Source organism: Triturus cristatus, chromosome 6 (genome assembly GCF_964204655.1).
Source record: "Triturus cristatus chromosome 6, aTriCri1.1, whole genome shotgun sequence".
Classification (NCBI taxonomy): domain Eukaryota; kingdom Metazoa; phylum Chordata; class Amphibia; order Caudata; family Salamandridae; genus Triturus; species Triturus cristatus.
The window spans coordinates 1,242,046,028-1,242,068,523 of NC_140589.1; the positions used below are offsets into that span (position 1 = coordinate 1,242,046,028).

The 22,496-nt window shown below is 47.1% G+C and overlaps 1 protein-coding gene across 1 annotated transcript in view; it reads left to right on the top strand.

The window, feature by feature from the left end:
- The window catches only part of BIRC6 (baculoviral IAP repeat containing 6), a 1,973,616-nt gene extending 1,957,621 nt beyond the window's left edge, over window positions 1-15,995 (top strand). The window contains exon 74 of the mRNA XM_085609819.1: window positions 15,148-15,995. Within this exon, the coding sequence (XP_085465945.1) occupies window positions 15,148-15,327 (180 nt within the window). The 3' untranslated portion in view covers window positions 15,328-15,995. The remainder of the gene's footprint in view (window positions 1-15,147) is intronic.
- The last annotated feature ends 6,501 nt before the right edge of the window (window positions 15,996-22,496 follow it).

A 22,496-nucleotide genomic window follows, 5' to 3' on the forward strand; every position in this document is an offset into this window, starting at 1 on the left:
ATCTATTACGCTGGAAGGACACTAGCCAATCAAGAGCACTACCCTTGATACCGATCTCCTGCAGCCGACGGATCAGGATGTTGTGCGATACCGTATCAAAGGCGGCGCTGAGATCAAGCAGGATGAGTGCCGTCATATTGCCTTCATCCATGGTTGCGCTTAGTTGTTACGTTACTGCTAATAGGGCTAATTCTGTGCTATGCCTGGGACGGAAGCCATTTTGAGGCGGATCCAATATGGAATAGGACTCCTGATACTGCGTCAGAAGGCTGTTCACAAACAATTCGGTAACTTTCGCTAGGAACGGTAGCAGAGAAATCTGGCAATAGTTCTCCGGTCTGGAAGCGTCTAGAGAAGGCTTCTTTAGAAGGGGAATGACCTTAGCGTGTTTCCAAGCTTGCAAGATCTCCACATTGGAGAGGCAGAGGTTTATAAGATCCCAACAGCTGACACGAAAGCAATCCTGATGTTTAACAAAGATTTCTGGTTTAAGAGGGTCATCAGGGGATCCTGATTTTATTATGGTAAACTCGTTCCATCTCGGCAACCCTGTGTATGTTACCAGGAGGCTGCAGGTTATATAGAATGCTGCAGTTGGAAACTTGCTGAATACACAAAAAACCCAACTGGCTTGTTCGACTCGACTATACCAAAATGACAGTGTTCAGAGAGTCCAGTGGATCCCCAGAGGCTTTATAGAGGCTAAAGTAGATAATACTAATGCTCTCTTGTGGTAGTGTAGACTGTGTTAAGCATTTGTTGTACACACAGTGGCAATACATAAGACAAACACTCAATGAGTACATCTCAGACCAATTTATAAAAACAATACTTGGTTATATTCATTTTCTAAAACCACAGAACTTCATCTCGGGTAAATACGTTTTGCAATAGAAATACTTTTCGGTTTCAAAAATGGAAACTTAGTGCAATTTTCAGACTTTGCAATGTTAACCTATAGAAGGAAGAAAACATTCAGCATACGTAGGGGTAACATCGAGTCACAAGACCAGTCTTCCGAGGTTAAGGACAGTATTGGGAAAGGTTCCGTTAAGCACAAACAGCGGCACGGGGCGGCCGAATGCCGGGTGCTAGTTCGAGGTTGAGCGCCCAATAGAAATTAATGGATATTGGGGACTATCAGACAGAGGCTGCTTACATGTAAGTAGCCGTGGATACACCCTCTAAATGTTCGCCACACGTGGGGGATGGACATAACCCTGATTGGAGGAGCCCACCATCTTCTAGACTGTGGGCACCCCTCCTCCAGCACCTGAGGGGGGTGGTTGGCAGAGGAGGGCACACCTATTCTTTCTATGTTTTCCCACCTGTCCTCATGCCAGAAAGGGGGTGAGGACAGGAAGGGGGCCTGCTTCCTCTAACAGGAGAGGCTTGCGTCGCAATAAAAAAGCAGCAAGGCCTTTGAAGCTCCCCGCCAGAGATGGCTCTTCTTGGCCAGGGGGAGGTGTGTACACCTCCACTCAGGACAGTCATTGTTCTCGAAGTCTGAGCGCGACGGTGCTCACCCGATGAGGTCAGAACACTGTCTGGTTGTAGCAGGCTGGTTTAGGTCAGTCGGCAACCACACTAAGGATTGGTAGGTTTTAGGGGGCTCCCATAAGCTGTCCTCTGGGTGCAATTTATAAAAAATCTGACACTGGAATCAATGCACGTTTATTATGACAAGATGTTTGGTACCAAACATCCCATACTTCAATGAAGCCATCATGTAGCTGGGGAACTCGTAATGACTAGTGTCCAGCCCGTGTAATTATTGTGACTTCCATGGTCACTTACAATATCCATTAATCGACAAGGATATTGCAGGGGCATATCTTCTCATGCAGATATGCCCTCACAGGAGATATAGTGCACCTTTCCTTAATCTAAAGCCTACCAGAAGGGTGTCTTACCTATATCTTGTGCAGTGTCTGTGGGCATGGCACACAGGGATGTGTGCCAGGTCAACTGTTCACTTTTGTCTGCACAAAAACATGCAGGGGGCAGTGGCAGTGTGCATGAGTTTGGTGAGGACGTCTCTTAGGGTGGCACTATACATGCTGCACCCCTTAGAGACCCTCACTGGTCACAAGGCCCTTGGTACCACCGGTACCTTTTACAAGGGACTTATATGTGAGCCAGAGGTGTGCTAGTTGTTGAAACAATGGCGAAGTTTTGGGCACTGGGAATCTGGTTAGTAGGAAGCCAGTTCATACTCAGTCAAGCATCAGGCAAAAAAGTGGGGGATACTGCAACAGAAACCCACTTTCCTACAGCCCCTACTTAGGAATTACTAAAGCAGTGCTATTACATTCGGATGGTATATTTGTGACTATTGTGTGAGTACGCACAAGGTTGTGATGTTCATTTGCTACTTTGAGTTAATTAGAACCTGCCTTTGAATGGTTTACTTGTTCCATCCATATTCTTATAAAAACTAAAAATAAAATATGTGAATAAAAAAGGTACTCAAATTATTAAGAAAGTTTGGAATGCCAGTGATCCTGGTGGCTCTGAATTGACCAAAGAGAATCTGGTGCCCAGATCATAGGTTTCTGTGAAAAAAAAGTTCAGTTAATTAGAATGGCATTGGTTCTGTTACTTTGTCACATGGATGGAATAGTCTTTTGCAACCATACCTGAATAATGTGTGCATGTTTGGCACCTGAAAGAATTAGTGTTTTTTTTTTTTATCTGACATGTTCATGGCTAAAAGGAAGAGTATCTTGGCTTTTTGTTAGTATAAGCAGTCAGGTCTGCAGTTGGGGAGATAAGGCTTGCTCCAGCTTTATAATTTAAGAATTGCTTATGTCAATCGTTGGATGTTATCTGGCAGTACTTCTCTTTTTGAGGAAGCATAGTTATTATTCTCTTTATTTATCACCAATGTCTTAGTTATGGAAATGCTCAGTGAACTGTTTTTTTTTATGGCGGCTTACATTGCAAGCCATCTGTTTTTTTTTGTTAAATTTTTATTTGCATTTCTCAAGAACAATAGACATTTGAACAAAACACTGATACAATTACAGGGTATCATGTCATCAGTATATGCCAATTTTGACATACCCTCACTCCAACCACCGTCGCTCCACCCTGTCCGCCTATGCCATGATTTCATTCACAATTCTCATTGCATACTAGCTGGTCCTATCTCTCAAAGTCCCGCATGTCCCAGACTTTCTCAAATTCCCAACCTCTGCTCTCATACTTCTCTTTCTATGATTTTGCAGCGGTCCATCCCTTCCTTCCATTGCCGGAAAGATGGAGTCATTTCACAGCCGCATTTCTGAGCAATATCCTGCTTGGCCACTAAAAACCCACACTTCACCAGCAAATTTTGATATTTATTGAGGTACAAGGGTGACCATATACCCAGCAGGGCCAGTCGAGGTGTCACATCTATAGTGTCCCCCACTACTCCCTCCAGGAGTCTGATAACACGTTCTAAGAAGTGGCGTATAGGCAGGCAATGTCACCATGTGTGGATGAATGTGCCTTCTGTATCACATTTCCGGGGCCATAGAACATGCCCTGCTTTCCCAATCTTACACAGTAATGTCCTAGTGTAGTATGCCCTGTTTTGGAGTGTCAGGTAGATTCAGTTGGATTAGCCTATAGCTGGCCTTAATCGCTGCTTCTGCCAGGAAGCCTAGGACATGTTGCCAGTCTTCATTGTCTATTTCACCAGTGTCAAGCTCCCACCTGCCTTTGAAGTGTGCAGATGTCCCCTAAGTGTTGCATACCAGTGTGCCATATGTTGTGGAGATCAATTTGCGTTTAAGCCATCCATCTAACAGCCTACACTCCAATGGAGACTCTTCTTGGATCTCTTCATCCCTAGTAATGGTGTGTGAGTTTGTGTCTCAACTGTCTATATTTTAGGCTTTGAGTGGGCAGCATTTGGTACTCCGTCTGCAGATGTTCAAAGGGGACCACACCGCTAGCGTCCCACACCACCAACGTGGTTATTTCTATGCTGTCCCAACCTTTGAATCCTTGCTGTGCGGTTACCTGTGGTAGCCATGTGGCTTCCCAGAGTGGTGTTCTGGGCTTAGCCTTGTGTTTTACTTCCATCCTTTAAGTAATTTCCTCCAAACTGCCAGGACCACCGTTGTTATGCCCTGTTATGTAGCCTGCCTCCATATAAGACATACATGCAGCTATGGTTGCCTATCCCCCCTCTGTCTACCCTGATCGCAGAGTTATCTGTATCCGTATATATCCTTTCATTTAACACGCCAACCTGCCTGGCTTCGTAATACTTCCTAACGTTGGGAAGCGCTATACCACCATCAAATTTAGAGCGTTGTAGGCTCTGCATTGCTACTTGAGGTGTTCCCCCCACCCATAGTAACATCCTCGACAAAGAGTCCACCCGATTGAAAAAGGCTCCTGGCAACGCAGACTGGGTATTCTGTAAAACATACAGCAACTGGGGAAGAGCAATCATTCAGCTCAGTCTTTGGATAAGGGGTTCAGGGTTCGCTTGCATGTATGACTTTGCATCTCTGGTGATCTAAATACCGAGACATTTTAATCCCTGTTGCTCCATTAGTAGAGATAGTGGCAGAGGGGCACATTGTCCCCAGCTCCCCATTGGTAAAAGGAGCCATTTCACCCAGTTAATCACAAATCCTGAGAATTCATCAAAAATCTGGCCTGTCCCCAAAACCCAGGTCAAGGAGTCATTTGTGCGAGTCAGGTACAGAAGTATGTCGTCTGAATACAATGAGATTCGCTCTTACCACCCCAAGCCTCCCGTCCAGCAGCAAATCCTGGCATCAACCTGTACCAATGCTGCCAAGGGTTCCACTGCCAGGGCAGATAGCATCAGCGAGAGAGGACAACCCTGTTGCATGCACATGCCGATGGGTAACTCCTCTGAAAGGCAGTCATTAACCTTTATCCTGGGGGAGGGTACTGCGTTTGGTAGTTTGATGCATTTAATGTAACGTGGCCCAAACCGCATTCTCTCGAGGAGTACAGACAGGAATGGCCATTCCATTGAATCAAACACTTTATTTGCATCAAGGAATATAATCGCCCAGAGACACCCTTCTGTGCCGGGTTGCATCATATTTTTGTGAAGGCGTCATACTTTCAGTTTGGTCGAGCAGTAAGGCATGAAGTTCGCCTGTACCATGTCCAATAACACCACGCATAGCTGGTTGGCCAGCACTTTCGCAAGAATCTTTACACCTGTGTTCAATAGCGATATCGGCCTGAACGAGTCACACCTATGTCCAGGCTGTTTGGCCTTGGGCAGGAGATCAGTTTTCACCGTACGCAAGTCCAGTGGTAAGGCTCCCATGCCCAGAGCCTCCTGAAACATCAGCAACAGTGGCTTTGTTTCTTGTCCCGCCATCCTGTGGAAAAACTCTGCAGGCAGTCCGTTGGGGCCAGGGCCTTTTCCTGTCTGCAATTGAGCAAGGGAGACCGTAATTTTGGATTCAGTGAGGTCTGACTCCAGAGACTCGGTCTGTTCCCTGTTCAAAGCTCACCATGGTCAATCACTTGCAAAATCCCTCACCTCCTTATCCTTTGCCTCTATCCTCTGCATTAGAAAGCGGTCATGTGGTGTGTACAGGCATTCACAATCTGTCTGCTAACTTTCACAGTCTCCCCCATCATTGAAGGATCTCCCGAATGTACATGGTCTCCTTCCCTCTATTTTCAGCCATACCAGCAGCTTACTGGCTTTGTCGCCACCTTCATATATGGACTTCTGCATGGCCAGAAAAGAGGTTTTAAGCTCACAGCGCAACACCTCTCTGTACTCCGTACGTGTATGTTCCAGCCTTTGCCAAAGTAATGGCACAGGTAGAATAGCCCAATAATCCTCTAAAGCTTCTATGTCTTGTTTTAATTACTCCAGGCGCCTATGGTGATTCCCTACTGTCACCCAGTTCTCATGCTATGGTCACCTCCCTTAGTATGGCCTGGTACGCTTGCCAAATGGTACCCACACTAGTTACCGCTCCCTCATTTTCCTGGAAAAAGAGGCCAGCTGCCTCATCTAGCGCCTTCACTACTTTCTTATTGGCCAATCTCCCCGTGGCCATCCTTGACTCACAGGGCTCTCACCGTCTACTGGTTTTTATGTTGGCCTGCAGCGGGGAGTGGTCCGATATTCCTTGTGCCAAGTATTTTGCCTCGTAAACCTGCCCAGAGTTTCTGCATATGTCAGAACACAATCAAGCCTGGAAGACGTAGTGTATAGGAGTAAAAGGAAAATCCCTTCTCCTGCCAATGTAAGGCTCTCCTTCCATCTTTCAACGGCAGCACCAGTAGGAATCCCTCCAATTTCCCAGCAGTTATTTTCTTTTCCAGTCTTTTACTAATTCTGTCCAGGTGCGAGACATGGACGAGATTAAAATCTCCCCACACAACCGTAAGGGCCCATGCCAGCTAACATTGACATTAAGTTTGGGTTGCGATATTGGCTCCAGTTCAACTTGTTGACCTGTTCCACTATTATAATTTCTAAAGGACATTTCTAACAGTGGATTAATTATCTTCAGAATATCACTGTGAGCCAGACTGGGTCCGGAAGATTTAAAACCGCATTTCCCTTGGGCATCGATAGACTGACTTTGTTCTGTCCCAGAAGTCATGACCAGAGCTGCATATGAACAACACCCCTGAGCGCTGACATCAGTTCCTTTCTCTCTGTTCCTTTGTATATGGATCCGGAGCTTGCTGCCACTTCTTTCTCATTGGTTGACAAGTTTTATCTGTAACATTTTTCTGAAAAACAGTACGCAAGAGACCTTGTCCACTCCAAAAAACTACAGGATTTAAAACTTGTTGGGACTGTTGCAAGCAAATGTATGTGACGGACCTGCATGAGATATGTCTGAAGTTGACGTTCGGGCACCACTCCATTGTGCGAAGAGTGTGCTCTGATGAATTTGAAGGCGATCTGGGAAAGTGAAGCAAACCTGTATATTTCTGAATTCCATAAGAAATCGTTCAAGTCTCATTCCAAATTGAGGGAGAAGACCCACTCCCGCTCTCGGCCTTTCTCACAACTGGTCCTGTTCGCGATCTAAGGTTTTTTAGGAAGTTGAATTGTGAAAGAGACTTCCAACCACATTTTTCTTACCTCTTGAATATGCCCCAAGCGACAGACTGGAGGCAGAACGTTTTTAAACAGCACCTCTGAGTCCCAGTATAGGGTGCTTTGCAATCCTCACTGATACGGTTTCACTCCCGAAATGACGTGTGGAGCTTATATAGGCATCACTCCTGTGTGCTGATGTCCGTTCCTTTCTTTCCGAGCCACCATATGCAGATCTGGAGCTATCTTGCGTCTCATCGGGATTCTTTACATCAACAAATTTTACAGTGCACAAATGATGTTGCAAGGAAATGTCTATGACAGATACTCATATGGGCTTCCTGTGGTGCTTGGTTTCAAGTCACAACTACAAGGACTGCAGTCAGGGCCCTTCGATGAATCCGGAGGCCATACAGGACCACGAGGCGAAACTGTCGCCAAACACTACCGGCCTCTGTGCAATGACCGGTCTCCATCCAAAGGCTGTTCCTGGCCTAGACTTTGCAGGAGTTTCCTAGAAGGCAATTGTCGTGGCTCTTCAAATTTTTGGATAAGTTGAATAAAAACTACAAATTGTCCAAGTGGGACTCTGCCCCTTCCCTCTACTCTTGTACTCCTGACAAGGCCAAAGAGTGTTGTCATGCCTCCAAATCTTGCTCCCAAAATCACTCTACGTTGGAGCCCATCCCGCAGCTTGTCCCAGCACAACCTGAGTTTCCGCAGCCGTCTGCACCCTGAAGCAGATTCAAGAGCTGCACAATGTGACTCTTCAGATTCCTTTCTACTCCCTCTAGTGTGCCTGGGTGCCCCAACCCACATGGAATACCACTGGTGTGTTCACCCTGGGCACCATTTGGACCCGTCTGTCCATAGACCGTCAACACCTTTTCCAACTTCACCAACACTGGACGATGAGTGACCCTTCATGCTTGCCCTGTGTGCCTCCGGAACCTATCCACGCTGGTCCCTTAGACATCAATGCCAGCCCGATGCAATTTTCGTCGTACAAGGTCCTCATTCCCATAGTCATGTCCGACTTCAAGCCAGTTACACACAATACCCCGATACTAGGTTAGTTTCTAGCCCTTGCCAATCAATAGAGGAGAGTGCTTCCATTGTTGAAGTGATACAACGTTCAGCTGTGGTATTGGACTTAAACCTCTGCTATGGAATTCAAGACAAATGTTCTGACTGAGGTTCTACAGCCTGCATAGGCTTCGTTTGAACCTTTACTGCCATTTAAGAGGCCCTGAGTGACACATTACTTGGCACCTGTGTGAGCCGTGTTTCTGTTCACGACTGAAGAGGCAGGTAGCCAGACATCGCAGGCCAGCGGCAGACCCACCTGTTTTTGTGACACAGCACCCTGCGTCCAAGAGTATAATAGTTCAAGCTACCAACAGCAGGGTAAACACCAGTTCTTTCCCCACAACCTTCAAAGAGAGCTAAAGAGAATTGAGGACGCCGAGAAACAAAAGTTTTCATCTGCCTGCCTAACCCTGCTGTCCGTCATCACCAGCTGATTATTGAGACGATATTCCCACCCATTCTGAGACATAGTTAACAAGATCGTGCAAGAAGTGCCTGATTGCTTTCCTAGCTCCCTAGCTCAAACCATCCAGGTTAATCAGGGTGCAACCAAATGTTTTACAATCTGGACTAGACACTACTGATTGCTTATGCAGAGCAGTTGGAACTAGCATAGGGCTTCAACGTCACACATGGATGAGGTTCACAGGCGTCTCTAGAGCCGTGCAGGCATCACTTATAGACATGACTTTCGACAAATCTCGACTGTTAGGGGAGAAGGCTGATTCTGCCCTGGAAAGCTTTAAAGAGAGCTGGGCCATGGAACATTCATGTGACCACTCAATTCCCGCTAGACAGTTTCCTCAGCAGTTTGTCCCTTTTCGGGGCTACTCCAAAGGGTTTGGAGTACTGACCACTGTCTCCAAAGTAGGCACTTCAGTTCTTTTGGGGTCCGCGACAGGGATAAAGCAGGCAACGTCCAGGCCACCAGGGGCAATAACCTTCCCAACCCCCTTCTCCTGCCTCCAAACCACTTAAGTTGGTACTTAGTAGCAAACTACTGCCGGGGGTGGGAGGCAGGATCAGAATTTTTCCAAAGAGTGGCAAAATATTACATTCAACAGATACGTCCTTTTGATTGTTCAACAGGGCTATGACCTGCAATTGCTTTCTGACCTTCTGCATCTTTCACCCATATCAGAGTGGCTTTCAGAGGAGCTTCTGCCAATCTTGCTTCAAGAGGTGCAGCCTGTTTTGCCCAAAGGAATCCGAGGGTTCTAGCCACAGAAATAGGGACTGGCTGCTACTTCTGCTATTTCCTTGTTGCGGAGAAGGACAGAAGCGTTCTTTCTATTTTAGATATCTGTCCTCTGACCATCATCTTGTGGTAGGACAAATTCAAGATGGTCACATTGGCCCAGGTTCTGTATGCCCTGGATCCAGACTACTGGACGGTGGTTCATATGTCTGTCCTGCAATCCTCAGACAGTACTTGCGGTTCATGGTACACCAGGAAAATGTTTCAATTTGACATGCTCCCCTTAGGTCTCACCAGTGCCCTTCATGTGTTCAGTAAAGTGATGGCGGTGGTCGTAGCACAACCTTGAAGGTTGGGAATTCTAGTTTTTCCCTACCTCAATGACTGAATGTTGGAGATTGGCTCGCCAGTCATTCGTAGAAAATCTCCACATGACAATAAACCTCCTGACATCATTGGGGTTCACTATCAACGTGCAGAAGTCACACCTGAATACGGAGAGGCTTCCCTTCATTGGAGCCCATTTTACATTTGGTACTGTTTTTCTCCTTCCCTCTGTCGCAGTGAATCTAGACATTTGGGCTTGATCCCAATGTTTCAGCCTTGGTCCTGGATTTCAGCAAGAGTGACTATGTGGCTTCTTGGTCTCCTGCATCCTTCTCGTCCACTATGCCAGATGGCATATACGGTTCTGCAGCAGAACCTAAATTGTCATTGGCAGTGGACCCAGTACCAGGGGAACCTCTCACCTTCCATCCAGGACTCACAGGAGACTGCAAAAGATCTGGGGTGGTGGCTACTCGTCCGCAGTTGAATCGACAACAGACCTCTATCCCTTCCCCACTCAGAGCTGGTTGTGGTGACAGATGTGTTGCTGCTGGGCTGGGGAGGTTATCTGGGAGAGTTGGAGATCAGAGGTCTCCAATCTCCAACAGAGACCCAACTCCACATGAACCATTTTGGAGTTTACCTAGTGCTGAAAGCCTCCCTTGATCGAGCAATGGAAGGCAGTTTCCTTTTACACCAACTCCATGTGATACTGCAATAAGCAAGATGACATAGGGTGCTAGATACTCTGCCAAGAGGCTCTTTATCTCTAGAGCTGGCTAAAGTGTCAGAAATTCACTGGTTGTGAACCGCCTGGCAGGGTCTTTGATGAGAGATGAACCAGCTGGCGGCTCCTGGAGGATTGTGAATGGCAGTTACATCCCAAAGTTGCACAAGCAATCTTCCAACAATGAGGAGTACCTTGGCTAGATCTTTTTGCCAGCGTCACTCTTTCACTCTCAAATGTTCAACTACTGGGCGAAGGAAGGCAAGCAAGCTTCTCTGGTCAGGAGCATTAGAGCATCATGATTTCCTTCACCCAGTAGGCGAACATTTGGGAATGCAGTTGCTTTGCTTGCGTAGACCAGAAGCCTGATTGAACGGTTGTATTAACAATTGCTTTACTTCATGTATCCTTACAATATGCTGGTAAACTTTTTTACATGATTTTGCTGGTATAAGGAATGTTATAATTTGGCCTGGAAGATAGTGAGATTTTGTAGGTTTGCTGTTTTATTTTTTCAGTAAGCTATAATTATACCAAGCGTCGTATGACCTGGGACGATTCCCCTAGAAAGTTGTTCATTGCATTTCATAAAATGCAAGGAAGCCTAATTGAAAATAATCTTCTTGTGAAGCAACAGAATATTTTGGTTGATGTTAGACACAACTAATATCACAGCAGTGTACTTCACAGTAACTGCAGGCAGCCTTATTTTCAGGATTGTAGATTAGCTTCTCTGACAGTAGCAACAAGGCAACAGCACCTTGGTGCAGATCCATGAACTCTAAGCTGCTTGTTTCAAGGGCATAGTATAAAGCACAACGAACAGTTGAGAAGCAGGGAAAGATATAAATGCTGTTAATGCTATGAATTACTCAAATTAATCTCGACACCTCGAAAATACGAGATTTTTTTTTTTTTTTTTTTTTTTTTTTTTTTTTGAAAACCTTTATTTCGAAATTCAGGACACAGCTATTCAGCCGACAGCCCGAAGGTTCGGCAGCATTGCAAGTTAGATACAGTAATGCGTCCCGGATACAGTACGAAGAGTAATGCAAAGGTCCAATTTTAAATAAACACAGAAAAAACACACAACAAACCCCAGCAAGGCAGAACATTGAAATCCCATGGCGAAAGCCCCCAGGGGAGGCAGGACCCCACTCATCTACTAAGTATAAGACTGTGTGCGGAGGAAGAAGGGGAACAGCAGAGGCCCAGAACGGGTACCTAAACCAAACTGTGCTGGAAGGTAGGTCAGGGGGAAAGCTGTTCCTCGGGAGGTTCCAGATCCGGGGCAAGACATATTCCCCCCCTATATTGGTTCCACCGCCCCCAGATGGCATGCCACTTCCGGGGGCGACCTCTAGAGCAGTAGACCGTCTTCTCCCTAAACATGCTCCAATCCATGTTCTCCTTCCACGCGGTCAGTGTAGGGGGACCCGAGGAGCCCCATAATCGCGCGATATCCCTCTTAGCCACCATGTTACCCAGAGTCACCCATAGGGTCTGTGCCTCATCGAGATCAGTGGGCCCCCAAACGTTCAGGAGGCAACACCGCGCCTCCGGCTGTACCACAATGCCCGTCACCTCCCCCATAACTGCATGGACTCTCCTCCAGAACTCCACAATGACCCCACATTCCCAAATGATGTGCAGGAAAGTACCCACCATACCACATCCCCTTCTGCACAGGCCATCCTCCGAGAATCCCATGTGGACCAGCCTTGGCCCCGTAACATACACCCGGTGCAGTATTTTGAGCTGCACCAGCCTCAGACGCGACGGGATCGCAACCTCCTTAGGCGAAGAAACCGCTGACTGCCAGTCCTCATTATCCAACTCGAGGCCATCCCTGGTCCACTGTTCTCTCAGCCCCAATAGCAAGTCTGCCCGGACGTTTATCAACTTCTTATATATGAGCGGAATCGTGCTCTCGGGCATATGACCATCAAGGACTCGGTCCTCAAGGGGAGAGGACTCCGGCACCTTCTCACCCTCCACTAGGACTGATCGGAGGGCGTGACGCAGCTGGATATACCTAAAATACTCTGAAGGCCCTAGCTCAAACTCAGTCTGCAACTCCTCGAAAGACTTCACCCTCCCCTTATGCAGCACATCCCCCACCTTGGATATCCCTATCAGATCCCACTTATCAAAGCCCTTCGTATGCCAGAGTCTTCCCAACCTTTCCGATTCAAACAATGGGGTAGCGAGGGTTAGCCTGTCCTTCCAGCCCAGCGAGTCGGTCGCCATCTTCCATACGCGCACCGCCACACCTGTGGGCCCCGTGAGGGACGAGTCTAGGGACCGCGAATACAACGCCCTGTAGTAGTTGCCGCCGCGCAGCAGCCACCTATCCATGGCATACCCAGGGCTGAGGGCAGGGCCGTAAAACCCATGGTTGATCGCGCTCAACTGCGTGGCCCAGTAGTACCGTCGGATGTCTGGGAGCGCAATGCCCCCATCGTACCATGGGAGCGTCAACTTTGAAATAGCTATTCGCGGCCGCCCATCCCACAGCAACGTCCTTTGGAGGCCTTCGACCTCCCGAAAGTATTTAGCCGGTACCCAGTCCAAGGTGTTCTGGAGGGCGTAGAGGAAGCGGGGAAGAGACATCATTTTGAACAGGGCCGCACGCCCAACAAGGGAGAGCGGCAGCCTCCGCCAACCTTCAACATCTCGCCTCAAGCGTGCCAAGGGGGGGAGCAGGTTCCTCTCATAGCGCACAGCAGGATCCATGGATATAAAAATCCCCAAATACACAAAACCTTGCTGGGCAACCTGTATCGAACATGTTCTAGGGATCGGTGGGACCTCGCCACTAAGAACGTACAAGTACGATTTGCCCCAATTAATCACAAGCCCCGAGTTCCTACCGAACGATGCGAGTACGTCACAGACCACTATAAGTGACTTCTTAGGTGAGGCAAGATACAGCAGGATATCATCGGCATAAAGTGAAATACGGTCCTCGTGATCAGGCGACCGAGATCTTTTTAATTGGATCTCTCCACGTATTCAAATTTGGTCCTGATAGACATAGAGTGAATACAAATTAAACAATTATACTATGTACACAAGTTGAACAAAATATCATACAACATATCCCACAAAATCAACACAATAAAGGATTCAGTCCTTAGGAGAAAGACTCCTATCTCCCACACAATAGTCTCTGGGGTCCGTGTGTTTTGAAAAGACTGGAAGTCCTAGATTTTGCCAATGCACACAGCATATTTATTATAATCAATGTTTCCAGGCCTTCCGAAGACTTTGGTATGTGGTGTCGACGCGTTTCGGCCTTTCAGTTGTTGGCCTCTTCAGGACATAATGAAAGAATGAGTACAAATATGTCTTAACAACCAGAGAGGTGGTCTCACCCTCAACTTATTGAGGCATGCTTCATCATTTGATGACCGCTCACACCGGGGTAGGAACAATGCCACTCTGGCAGACTCAACCTGAGGGAGCTAGTCTCCCCTGAGAGTTCTTAGAAATCTATGATCAGGACAAAACACTTAGTCCTGTTGTGATCGCAACAAAAAAAAAACAGGACCAAGTGTTTTGTCCTGATCAGGTTGAGTCTGCCGGGGTGGCATTGTTCCTACCCCGGGAACCCTGGGGTACCTAATACGCAAAGTATTTAGATTATCACTTTTTAAGTGCCCCTACCACCAAATCCAACTTTGGGCACAATTTACATTTAAAAGCAGTGCTGCAAAACAGGGCTGCTTTTAAAATAACCTCAGGCTCTCAGCAGTGCTCACATGCAATTCCAGAAAGGGCTGCTGGCCTCTAAACTGCAATGCCCTATTATATATTAGGGACTTATAAGTAGTTTTAATCCCCCTGCCCTATTATGTATTAGAGACTTATAGGATAGGTCATGCCAATCATAGGTGTACCCTAACATATAGTGTACCCTAATGTATGTGTGTTTTTTCACTGTGTTGTCAACATAGCACTGGCCCTATGCCTGATTAGAGAGAGCCCAGGCACAGTCTAAGTCCGTTACCACCATTACCAGTCAGCTAAAAATGGGGATGCACATGGCACCCAAGATGACTTTGCAGCGCCTTGATAAAGGTGGTACTCCTATTGCTTAAGAGTAGTTAGTCCAGAAGTCGTATTAGGATACAGCACAATGCACCACAGCACACACTATGTCGGTGTGCTGGGTACAGACTTGGACAGTGCACTGTATCACAGCAAAAGTGCTGCTCATTTTGTAGGAGTGGACCTGCGCAGATAACAGCTAATTTGGGAAAGACGTACTGACGGTTAGAAGCAGGAGGTACGCCTTTTACTGTACACGCGGAAACAGCCTGCATTTGAAGGGGATTGGAGATCCCCCCTTGTGAGCGGATGCAGTGAGTGGCAGCACCCAGGGGCAGTGGGATTTCTGGGGAGTTCACAAGTCCCCTTTCAGAGGGCACCCATGGGGGCACACTGACTTTCCGCCATATCTCCTCCCAACAGCTCCTGTGCCTCAGGGCCAAGTGTGTCCTCATTTGCATGGTGCCATCCCCATGCAACTAAGGAGACGTCCTGTTGATATTGCACTGATGCCTTCTATAATACCAAAGTTCCCCAGGGGTACAGAAAATTGGTACACATGCCTGGGGCAATTGTTGAGATATGGCCCAGTTATGCGAAACATATGAATAGAGCGAAATGTAATAAGAATTGCATCACTCAGCTTTGAAACTTATTTTGCAGTGTGTTTACCGTGTCTGTTTTTTGTCACAGCGTCACACAGCTCAGCTGCGGGAGGAACTGTTGAGACTTCAGTGCCCTGAAGGTTTGGACCCAGACACCGAAGATGCCACAGAAAAGTGCATTGCCACAGAAAGCTCTGAGGAAAGTGTTTTGCTCGAGCAGGTCAAACCAGGCAGCAGTAAAGATATCTCCACTGACTTAAAATTATGAGTAGCATTGACATGGACTTTACCGACACACAGGCTTTGAAGCACAAGCCAAATATGTCAATATTTGTATGTAAGAAGCTAATTATGTAATAGGTAATGAAATTGAAACTATACTATGCCCTTAAGGATATACAGTTTAATTCAAGATCTTTTATTTACCTGTACAAGAGTGTAAACTTTTTTGTGCTTTTATTTTTGAATTGTGAGAACCACTGATTGGTATGTTTAAAATGTATGTAAACAAGAACTGGCTAAATCACTGATATATAAGGGAAACTACCTTAGGAAAGAGTGTTTACCGAACGTTTTTTTTTTACCTGTAGAGTGAGGACAATTGTAACAAAGAATATATATTGGTCATTCTTACAGCTACTATTTAAAGATGGCAAATTTTCACTGAATTTGATAGATTTTATGCTTTGGCCATATCTTCATTATCATATTTGATTCATAAGAAAACTCCTGTATACTACAATAAAAGTTAAATGGACAAGCTCCTTCTTATATGATTTACTGGTACATTTTTTAAATAATAAATCTGCCGTGGAAATACATTACAGCTGTAAACTTGCACTTATGTGACTGGATTTATTACAGTCATCATATTTAATTTTATGCTTACTAATTTTTGATGCAAATGAAATAAATGTACATGGTTTTACCTCATAAGAACGTGAGCTTCTGAGTTCATCCACTTCATGAGTTTGAAAATGTTTAAACTTTGGGACCCCTTTTAAACTCAACAACTGTGCTTTGCTATCCAGGAATTCCTTGATGTTATGTACATTAGCTTTCTAAAAAATGATTTTTCTCAGAACAAAAAATGAATCAGATGTTACTTATCAGCCATTTGAAGAATACAGGTGAAGTAGTGCGTCATCTCCTGGTAAATGATATGCTGGTTGGCAGTACTGGATTCTGTTTGTGGCAGGGCAGACCGCGTACGGCAATAATCATGTTTAAAATTTGACTTTAGTTCGGTTTGGAATGTCTTTAATGCCCCGTATTCAAGAAATAAGGTAAATCATAGGCAGTGTTCAAATGCACCTGGTTTTATGTTTTAATAGTATTCACGTATGTCCTATCTTCTACATCAGTGAATCCCCAAAAGGTTGAGTTTCTTTTTTTCTTCACTTGATATGAACGGTTTCAGTTTTCAGATTGCCGAGGTATGTGTGGCTGTACTGAGTAGTGTTGTATTTTTTTAAATGAAGAAATTGAATTAAAAAATGCTTCAAAATATTTGTGATCAATTTGTTTTATTCCTTCTGCCATTCTCATGGTGTTTCGTATCACTTACTTTCCTCAGCCACCCCTTTCTCCTTCCCCCACGTCCAATTAGAGTATCTCGATAATAGAGTTGCTCTTTTATTGTAAAGATGAGGGAGGGAGATTTGAAGGTGGCCGGCAGAAGTAATAAAAAGCCTAGAAAAAAGTGTGTATGGAATTATGGTTTTTTTCTCTCCCTTGGTTGCCATAATCTCAGTCTTCCCATTGCAGATACATACAAAGCTCAAGCAAGGTCCATATCGCATCTCCCTTTCTTTGTTGATGTGCACAAATAGATAGCACAGTCTTCCTCTGCGTAGTTGCATTTTACAATAGTATTCATTTCTCACCACAGGATTCTTGCTGATATTTATAAAAGGAAGCTTGCTCAAGTTACCAGAACACAATTTGAAAATGTTTTCAATGTTTTCATACTAAACCAACTAAACAAAAAACACATGGCCCAGAGAGACATTGACTTAATTTTTTTTATACTTCTGTAGGAAGCTGCCTCTCGATATAGTGTACTACACAGTGCAGAGTCCAGTGGGCACCCAACTGGTTTACAGAGCCAAAAGTAGATGATTTTAACCCTCTCTTTTGTAGTAGTGTAGGCGAGCCGGTCGGCTTATCAGAGGGCAGTGCTAAGCATTTGTTGTACTCACCAAGGCAATAAATGAGACACTCAAAGAATAAATCCGAGAATAATTTACAAAAATATCACTTCTTTTTATCTATATTTTGAAACCAAGAACATCGTTCAAAGGTGAGTATTTTTCTCAATAACAAATCGTACAGGTAAATAAAGCTTTTAAAGTTGTGCCCCTTTACGCACTATGCAATCCTATAGAAGGAAGATTCATAAAGGTAGGTAGAGTCGGTTTCAGGGGTTCAACTCCTGGGATCAGAATAGTAGTGGGCCAAGTTCAAAGTAATCAAGAGTGCCCAGCCCATGTTCTTGACATGGCTTCCCTGCACACTCGCAATATCTAAGGGCAAACTTAGATATCATGGGGACACCTCCACTCAGGCAGATATGCCCACACATGGGTTATAGTGCTCCCTGCTTTTTGACCATAAGGCCTGCTGTAGGGTGACTTGCCTATACCACAGGCAGTGTTTTGCTGGCATGGCACACAGGGATGTGTGCCAGGCCGATTATTCAGTTTGCTCCGCACCAAGACACACAGGCTGCAGTGGCAGTTTGCATGGGCTTGGTAAGGGACCCCTTAGGATTCCACAATTTGTGCTCCAGCCCCAAGGGGCCCTCTTTAGGTCCTATGCCGTAGGTACTAGGGGTACCACTTACTAGAGATGGTTTACAAAGGCCTGCAGGGAGTGCCAGTTGTAGAACAATTGTACATTTTAGGGATAGAACACCAGTGCTGGGGAGCTGGTTAGCAGGAACCGAGAACACTTTCAGTCAATGTTGCACCAAATACCAGGCAAAAAGTGTGGGGGGTAACCATGTCAAAAGAGGCACTTTCCTACAACAAGTTAGCAAAAATACATGTTAAAACTGTATATTTTGCTGAAAAACACTCTAGAAACATTTGTCTTAGAGCAAAAGAGAAAGAAAGGAATGGTGCCCCACTAAAAAAGTAAACCCACATTACAAATTGAATCCTACCCCTCAGAGTTTTGCAAAACTACACTTTCATGCCCAGCACAGCATCAGTTAGGCACTTCATATTTTTTCCACACTGTTTTTCCTGTGAGGAGGATCCTAAACACAATCTTTTATTTATGAAGCCATCTGTGACAACAGCCTGGTTCAACCCTCATTTCACGGCACCCACAGGACCCAGAGATGGAGAAAGGAGAAGACCCAGCAACGATTTCTATGGCCCCTCCAAAGGTTGAAGCGGCTCACCCTAGTTACTGTGTACATGGAACTCACACAATCCACTGCTTGAATCATTGGCACGAATGGCAGCAAACTTCTCCTTACATAGAAAATATGCACTCGGCATCTACTCCAAAGACACCATCGTAATGCTAACCTTGGAAATCTGAAAGAAACACATTAGTTAGATTCCTCACCTTAGAATATCCCCAGGCGTCAAGCTGGATCCGGAAAGATTTTTCGTCAGCAATACCCTTGCGCATCGCTAGGCGTCGTCTGCGGCTCCGCGTCCGTCGTCGGCATCGCCGGGATGACGTCGTTGGAGTACTTATACGCCGCCCTCGCGCGCTGACGTCAGTTCTTCTTTTTTCCGCGCCAGTAAGCGCCGATCTGGGAAGAGCATACCCTTTTAGTCACTTTTTGACTAAACTTTTTTAACTCTTTTGGTTCCCATTTCCAGTCGACCTCGACTCTGGTGCCGGTAGGAATGCCTGGATTCAAACCGTGCAACGCCTGTCACCGCCTGATGTCGGTCACGGATCACCACCGCCGGTGTCTCTACTGCCTTGGGGCCGACCATGATGCCGAGTCGTGCCTCGACTGCTGGGCCTTGACCTCGAAGGCTAGGCGGGAGCGGTCCCGTAAGCTGCTTGAGATCCGGCAGTCGGAGCCGCAGCCATCACTGTTCGTCGGGGTCAAAGTCCTTGCATTCCGGTAAGTCGAGGCGCAGCAAGAATTCGAAGAGGCGACATCGCTCTTCTGACTCCCCTCGCGCGACTCGGCTGAGGGTTCGGGTGGCACCACCCGCGCGGCTCCATCGGAGCCACAGGAGTCGCGTCCGACCCCATACCCTCCGGTCCCTGGGTCTGACGCGACTCCGGCGGAGATCTGAGACTTCCTCGTGGCCATGAGGAGTCTGGTTCCGCCGTCGACGCCTGCCGGCGCGCCTTCGGGCCCCGTAGGCTCGACTGGGAGGCCTAGCGAGCCGGCGGCGCCGTCGTCGACTTCGGTCCAGATGCCGCAGGCCCCCGTGGGATCCAGGCCTGGATCCCGGTCGATGCCGGTCAACCTTACGACCCCTTCATCTCTCCTCCCTCCATGGCTACGGAGGAGGGTGCTACATATTCTGTGGTGCTGCGCACGGCTGCCGAAGCCCTCCGGCTGGAGCTCCCTGCAGTGGCCGTGAGGACTTATCTCCTCACTGAAGTGCTTCAACCGCCAGTAAGCTCCTCGGAGCCTCTGCTGCAGTTGAATGAAGCACTGACGGACGTTCTGATGGGCACCTGGTCCAAGCCCTCCACAGTCCCTCCTGTGAACCGGAACGTTGGCCAGCCAATGGAGAAGAGGAGAGAAGAGGGGCGGGTTCAAGCCCCTCTTCCCCAAGTCATTAAATCTCACGAGCGAGACTGCGCAAGCGCAGCCTTCGCTAGCTGAGACCTAAAAAGGAAAACGTGATAGTTACCTTTCAATAGTCTGTCAACTAGTACAACTTAATACATGCAAGGGCATCCACAATAGATTGCAGAGGGAAGCAATTTGTCCTCATTCAAAAATTCTTGAGCCCTTCAAATGTTTTTCATTAGACCCACCCTTAGTCCCGCCTCTAGCCCCGCCTCCTTGCCACGCCCCCAGCTCGATCTGATGAGTACCTGCACTTTTTTTTCCCCATTTAAAGCACTGGGTGCACCCCACACCCGAGAGCCTGGTTATCCAGGCATCTACCTCCCAGACCGCCTTCCCGTCTGCTCCCCCGGATCGGGAATCCAAAAGGTTGGAACGGTTGGGGAAGAAACTGTTCTCCTCCCTTAGTTTCGGGTTGCGGTCTATCAAAACCGCATGCCTTTTGGACCGTTACACCCACTCCTTGTGGGATACGGTGGCGGACGTGCTGCCCCACTGTCCGGAGGAGGCCCAGACACGGCTCGCCCAGGCTCTTGTCGAGGGGCGGGATGCGGCACGGTATTCGATACGATGTGGGCTGGACACAACGGACTCGCTAGGCAGGGCAATTGCGACCACGGTGGCGATTCGTCGCCACGCCTGGCTGATATCCACAAATTTCTCCGGGGATGTCCAGAGCACCCTCATGGACAAGCACCTTCGATGGCCATCGCCTTTTTGGTGACAAAGCGGATAGTGCGCTGGAGCGCTTTAAGGAATCCAGGGCTACGGCCAAGTCCTTGGGCCTTTCGGCCTCGCGCCCGCAAACTTCCGCTTTTCGCCCCTTTCGTGGCCAAGGAAGGGGCGCCCCCTCTAGTCCGTCTAGCCACAGGCCGCAGAACCAGCCTCAACGTGGACGTGGATTCCGCCGAGGCGGAGCAGGAGGACAGAGAGCCGGTCCGCCCACATCTGCCCCAGCAGCATCCGCCTCAAAACCCTCCTAGTCCGAGCTTTCAGGCCCATTCCACGCCAGTGGGAGGCAGAGTTCGCCATCACCTGCTCCACTGACGTACCATCACATCAGACCGCAAATCGTCCGAAGGGGCTACTCCCTCCCCTTCGAGGCGACCCCTCCAGCCATGCCACCGCAGTGCCACCGCATGTCGGGGGATCACTTGCAACTTCTGCAGGAGGAAGTTACGGCCCTCTTGGCCAAGGGGGCCATCGAGCGCGTTCCTGGCCCAGAAGTAGGATTTATTCGGTGTGTCCGGGCGAGAGTATGAATTTTTGGTTGGTTAGGATAAAATATCCAATTGATGCAAGTATATCAAATGATAATGGTGAGAAGTTTGTGCTTTTATTTGTCTGTAAGAAAAGAACAAGGATGGCACAGCCAACACGTGTTTCGCCCTCGAATTGGCCATCAGGCCTAGGGCTTCCTCAGGGCTAAACAAGGGCAATAATTCCCGCAAGAGTTCATAACACCGAGTCAAGTGGGTCATGTGTACAGTATATATAAGGGTGTGGTAGGTGGGAATAGAGGGGGAAGGGTGAGTAAGTGAAGAATTAAGGGAAGAGACCAGGGAAAAGGAAGAGGAAAGAGAGCAGAGTTAAAGTGCGAAGAATTGGCAAAGGTTGTTACCGGAAATTAAGGTGTGGTTGAACGGAAAAGTATATGTGTTGGGCGATAGGGGATAAATATTAGGTGGAGGTCAAAAATAGTAAAGAGCCACAAATCAGAGTAGCGCGCGTATGTAAGAAACATTTCAGAACAGTGGGCCGCGTGACAGACGTGTCATCAATTAAGATAAAAGTGATTGGATAAATACAGTAACATGCAATAACCAATTATGGATATTATTGTGATTTCTAAAGAAGCAATGGAAGAAGTGGTCTTCCCTCGCTCTCCCTCGTTAAATGATCACTTGAATTTTTAAAACTGAAAATTATTTTTCGTTATCATGATGTTGTCGTAAACAAGGTTGTTCTCAGGACTCGTCCTTCCTTTCACTCTAGGGTGGTAACTGCTTTTCACATCGGCCAATCTGTTACATTGCCCTCCTTCTTTCCGCCTCCACATCCCTCGAAAGAGGAAGAGAGGCTCCACTGTCTGGACCCATAACGGGCGCTGTCCTTCTATCTGGACTGTAGGAGAGTAGGGTCTGCTTTCTATGTTCACCCCCACTTTTTGCTTTTGCTTCACTGGTTTTCGACTTAGATAATCAGACCCACAGCCCAGCTGTTCTCTCTCTAAATTCACACTATGTACTTTAGGTACATAACCCAATTGGTAAGGCTCACCTTTTAGGGCCCTGTACAGTGTACCTTAGGTACACAGGGCATAGGTGTACCCTAGGCCTACCAGGGTCTGCAGCATGTATTATGCCACCCCTGGCTGGCCTTCCATTATGACACAACTGGCTGATCACTCAGCTGGGGCATGGTTGTGTAATCACCCCTTGCTTAGGTGTAGTATTCCTATACCTACCTTATACATAGACACATGGGTAACCTATCAGTCACTTCTATGGCAGGCCTTAACAATCCTGAAGGCAGAGTGCTTGGTAACATGTGAGATGGTGCTCTAGCATGAGCTGAGCCTGTCTGCAGCTTTCGGAACCATGTCCTTATAGCTGTTCTATGATATCACCTACCATATACTCTTAAAGTACCTT